Here is a 5621-nt window from a genome sequence, read left to right on the forward strand (position 1 = left end):
ATATCTGACTCTTTTAGTTTTAGGACTTACAAACAACCGTTATGTGAACAAAACTATAATACTCTCTTTAGCAACTTTGTTGCGAGAGTATAAAAATATTCGTTGTTTGACCTACCTAATGAACAGTGTCACGAGCTGAGTCGAAGCACTATATGTAGCATACAGCTGCCATACAAAATGGGTGATCAAAATAAATTTTTGTATGGAAAACTATTTTATTTGTGGAGAGTTCGGTGTGAGTAATCTGTATCTCCAGCTGTAAAACTGCTATAGGTTTACGCTATATTACGATTATTTCGCTCAGTACTGTTTGTGCACCCTGTTCTTTACCAAGCTTCAAATAGTTTTTAGACAAAAATTTGTTTGGCTCTTTTGGCCCATGTATTTAGACAATGATGTCATATGATCTATAGTGCATAAATACTAAACGCACTACGTGTGCGTCATGTGGTATGAGTAACATCAATTAGTGGTGCCAAGTCCCAGTGCCATAAATTCAAAACTACAAACTAGTTAGTCTACCGTAAAATTGAAATGCGAAAATAAAAAACAACGCATTTGCATTTGCAATATACAACAAAAAATCACAACAAATGTAGAGCAACGAATTATCGCTTGTGGGCAAATGTAAATTGCTATTGGCAAATAAGTAACTCTGAGTGGATGAGCACGCATACGCCATGTCGTACCAGCACATAAAAAGTTTTACAATTATATGTGCAAATTGTATATATATATTTATAGCAAAGCTTCTGTTTTACTTTTATACTTATTTGTTGTTATTAATTATATTCAAAAACAATAAATATCCCAATTGAGTGAATAAGTACATATCTTCATAAAATAAGTACATTCAAGCCTCGATCGCGAGATTTGCAAACTCTTCAATCAATAGTTTTTTAAAGTGCGTATTACATACACAAAATCGAACTATTATAAATATTTTTTTTTGTGTAAAACTTTAAGTGAAAAAATAAACGGCTAAGTATGTGTTGAACTTTTTTCATCCCTGTAAAAAATTCTATTTTTCTATGGAATACCACAACCAATATATTATATAAGGAGCAAGATCAACCGCATATTTGAAAATCCTGACAATAGTTATATGGGACGAGGGAAAACTTTCACCTAATTGTATCCCGTTGACGCACAAAGGTGCGTAGTTATTAGAAAAACTCACTCGATTTTATTAAAATATTTTATTTCGGGATTCTCTCCGAATTTCAATAACAAAGGTCACAATTTTATTTTTGAACATGGTTATACCATATAAGCAAGTATATATGGAAAATAACAATTACAAATCGAAAATGTTTGGTTTTTAAGCAATTATAGCGATTTGACCATTTTTGGTTTTGATTTTTACGAGGGTATGCATTTGCAGATTTCAGATAAACAATGTGTTTCATAAATTTCTTTTCTGCAACATCTAGTACAAAATGTCTTAGAGAAGATGTAAACAAGATCCTGACAAATTTTGTTATATTTGCGGTGCATATATTGAGACAAAAAGTTTCCGGAATTTATAATTAAATTCCCCAGGTAAATGATATCTCCAAAAATATGTTTTCAGTGGGACTGTCCTTAATTAATATGCAAATATGAGCGTGATGTGTGAAACCAGTTTGTTAACAGCAGCTGCTTAAATCGGGACACCTCAGCAGAGCGTTGCGATTTTTACAATTGATAAAAATTTCGAAGAAAGAATTTGTCTAAAAACTTGTAGCTCTAACCATAAATCGTGTGCGAAATCATTGCGAATGTTTGGAAGGGCTTACGGTGATTCAGTTTTATCAAAAACATAAGACTACGTATGGTACAAAGCCTTCAAAAACAAATATAAAACAAGTGAAAACAAAGTATTAAAAATCGAATAGTTTTAAGGCGGCAGTAGTGCATGGGTTTTGTGGAAACCATAGAGCTCCCAATTATGAGAGCTGATCACTGACATGATTACGAATTTCTCCAGCATCGGATGTCGAATCAAGGCCAGTATACAATATTGGGGACTACATTTAAAAGAAACATCTGCAGAACATGACTGGAAAAGTAAAATTGTCCATTTTTAAAAATTTGGAGTCTATTTTAAAATGTCTACTTTATGAATGGATCCTAAATGGATGATCGGTACCACTTATCAAATTATTGATATGAAAAATTGTGGGCATTTTTATTAAGTTGAGGTTTTCCATTTTATTTTGTACATAAAAACAAATACAAAGCAATAAGGTATGCTTAACCCAAAAATGCTATTGTCCGATGATATATTGACTGATATTTTCTGTAAATAGTCAACGGTAGACACTGAGACCCATATCTTCTGTGTCTGGGGGCTTGACAGTTAAGGTCCAATTGTGTCAATTTTTAGCTTCAGATGGCATACGTGAAAGGCACTATTAGTTCAAAGTTCCAGATATATTTATTTGTTCTTGGTTTACATACTAGAAGTGAAGCAATTATTGATTTATAACACTTTTAGTAGCTTTTAGCAAACCCGTTTTATAGGTAGTGGTCGGTGTTATCATCCGATTTGTCCTGTACAAATTTGGGTGATATAACTTGAACGGTTTGGACCACTCCCACTTTTTAAATGTTTTCAATTCGTTATAACAAAAAACATTTTTGTATGTTAGTTTCCGGTATGGCAATTTTAGGTTTTCGATAAATGGGGTTATGCAAGCAAATTTAAAGTACCAAACTAACAGGGAAAAGGAGTAAATTCACCAAATTTCAGCAAGATATCTTAATTTATACTCAAGTTACAGCTTTCACTGACGGACAGACAGACAGAAAGCCGGATTTCAAATGTCTTCTATCTTTATTTTAGTTCATATTAGCATTGCAGCATCTCTTGAAGTCAACCGCAGTTTTCAGAAAGTAGGTGTTGCTATAGACTGTTCCTCCAATTAACTCAATAATTCCCTAGAGCAAGATGCACAGAAATCTCTTTTAATCATTTTAACGGCGACATTTTGTATCTAACTACAATACCTATGTTAATCTAGAAGTCCAGCCTGCTGATTCAAGCGTTAGCATGTGCATAATATATTTTCAATTATTAGCTTTAATTTTGAACAATCTGAATTTTATGATACATTCCAGATTTATTTAGAAAACAAAGCTATTCGAATGCAACTATGTCTGCCCATATGACATCCAAATATACAAGCAAATACAATGCAATTTGACGTTGAGCGTGCACAAGAAACTTTCACATTTCTTCTCGAAGGTGGCAAGAACGAGGCGTCAATGAACATATTTCTGTAAAACTGGCAAATAGTGCAATATGATTTCGCTCGAAGCAAAAGTCAAATGCATTTTCAAAACTATAAATAGAGCAACAACTTTCTCACTTTCTCGCTAACTGCGGTCAATAGGATACAAAAACAAAAATAGAAGCAACCAAAAGCGTATATCTTGGGAGACGGTAGTCAAATCCTAGGGCTTGCGAACTGCTAAGTTCTATCAACGTCAAAGTCTAATCAAATGACAATAACTTTTCCAGAATGTATGATGTTTCTGCTCTTCAACATATATTCTTCATTTTCAGAGTAAACTTTGCATTAAATCTATTTTAGGAATCACATTTTGACATGATTACATAACTTTATCAAAGTAAAGTTAAATTTTTGTGCAAGGTTTCATCAAATATATGCGGTTTCGAAAAGCGAGCATAAAATACGAAAACTTCATTTGAACTTCCCCCTCCAATGAAAAATCTTCTCTACAATAGGCAGAAAAATTTTACAGTATTGATATTTATGTATATGAAACGCTATGAGCAAGAGCCCGCCCGAAATATGTATACAAGTACGAGTACAAATATATCTCTATTTATATATGAGCAAAAGTGAATTGACGAATATTTTTTTATACAAGTATAGTATAGTATAGTAGCTGAAGAACAGATTCTGTAATACCATTTGCACATAGAAAAGATTCAATTAATAACTTGATATTGATCGATCAGTTTGAATGGGGTAGAGATCCCCTCTGAACAATTCCTTTGGAAATTATATTCATGTCCAAAAAAAATTATATTCTTTCCAGAGAAAAGATCGTTTACAAATTTTTGTCTGAAAGCAGAAGAAGAGGAAGACCGCCACTCCGTTGAAAGCACCAGGTGAAGAAGGAACTGGTTACATTTAGAATCTCCAATTGTCGCAAAACAGCGAAAATGAAGAACGAGCTAATAATATATTCCAATAGTAAAAATGGATTAATTACGAACAAGTAGCAAAGGACTAAATTCGGGTGAAACCGAACATTTCATACTCTTGTAACTTGCCAAGACCAAAGCCAGGGAAATGAACTATTATCAATCAAATTATTACCTTAAAGTGCAAACGGCAACCAGAGGATCGGTTCCAAACGAGTTAGAGTGTTAAAGTAATGAAAACAATAATGGTATATGTGGCAGGTGGGGGCTTTCGCCTATTTTCACACTGTGATATAGGAATACACGGAATTTGGTTTAATTTGTCAGGCAGGTCCCAGGATGTTTGATCTCACTTAAAAGAGGGCGGTACCACGACCATTGTATAAGTTGGCCCCTTCCCTTACAAAGTTGTCTAATACCATTCTCGGGTAAAATTGAATATCTCTGGAGTTTTTTATAGACTTATCACGCTTTCAGTAATTTTTGTCCGCACCGTTATATGTCATTTTCATATTGTCGGTAGGAGTTCTTATAGGGTTTATCTTGAGCGCACTTGTTTATTTTGGTTTGAACGTTTTGAAATGTACATGAAATCTATTAGTGGGCGGGTCCATGCTGTAGCAACATGTTACAAGCATTAAAAACATTGACAATGTTACACCGCACATTGATGGAACGCAAGCTTATTTCTCTTCTTTGCTAAATTTAAAATGAAATTCTTTGGTTCCTCAATACGATTAATATTTCTGTCTTTGGACCTCGAATTCGATAATCAAAGTCGAAGATAGCAATTGAAGTCGAAGATAGCAATTGAAGCCGTTACGGAGATGCGCTTTGGGATCCTATAATGCACACTAATAATTTGACTCCAATTTACACCGCATTTTTTTAATTGGAAAAGGAAAATATCGTTGCATAACAATTAATCATATGATTCGCTTTTGTGTGGCTCATTTGCTTACCTGTTGTGTTTATCGCATTGTCGGCTGTTGTTGTAATTACATTCTGGCCGGCTGGCAGACCGGCTGACGCATTGTCCGCGGCCTCCATCGGGAACGCGGTAAGATCGATTCTTATTCGTGTACCCAATGCAAGGACGCCACGATTTTAACACTTCGACACTTCAAACTTATTCTCTATAGGATATTTTTGTGTATGTATTTGCATGTACAGTATATAATATGTGTGTGTTTTTGGTTATTTCAGTTCAAGCGCATCTATGCAATGAAACATGAAATTACAAAAGCGCGAAATTACAAAGGAACGAATTGTAGGTAGCTTAACAGATATATATGTATGTATATATTCATACATACATATGTATGTACATAGGGACTAACTATTAATAATATTTGAATACACTAATTGCTTATTTTACTATTTTATATTTGTGCATATATATATGTAAGTGTATATTGGTATGCGTGTATTTATATCTTGTGGTGCGATTATATAGTTTCCT

At 33.8% G+C, this 5621-nt stretch overlaps 1 protein-coding gene across 6 annotated transcripts in view; it reads right to left on the reverse strand.

Moving 5' to 3' along the window:
• LOC108977106 (myosin light chain kinase, smooth muscle) overlaps positions 1–5376 on the reverse strand; it is a 103015-nt gene extending 97639 nt beyond the window's left edge. For 5 of the 6 annotated variants that reach the window (XM_018946613.1, XM_018946612.1, XM_018946616.1 and 2 more), the window contains exon 1: positions 5122–5376. In XM_018946613.1, the coding sequence (XP_018802158.1) occupies positions 5122–5209 (88 nt within the window). In that variant the 5' untranslated portion in view covers positions 5210–5376. The remainder of the gene's footprint in view (positions 1–5121) is intronic. The other variant, XM_018946620.1, reaches the window with a different exon arrangement.
• Between the last annotated feature and the right edge of the window lie 245 nt (positions 5377–5621).

Source organism: Bactrocera latifrons, unplaced genomic scaffold, assembly GCF_001853355.1.
Source record: "Bactrocera latifrons isolate USDA-ARS-PBARC rearing strain unplaced genomic scaffold, ASM185335v1 scaffold_84, whole genome shotgun sequence".
Classification (NCBI taxonomy): domain Eukaryota; kingdom Metazoa; phylum Arthropoda; class Insecta; order Diptera; family Tephritidae; genus Bactrocera; species Bactrocera latifrons.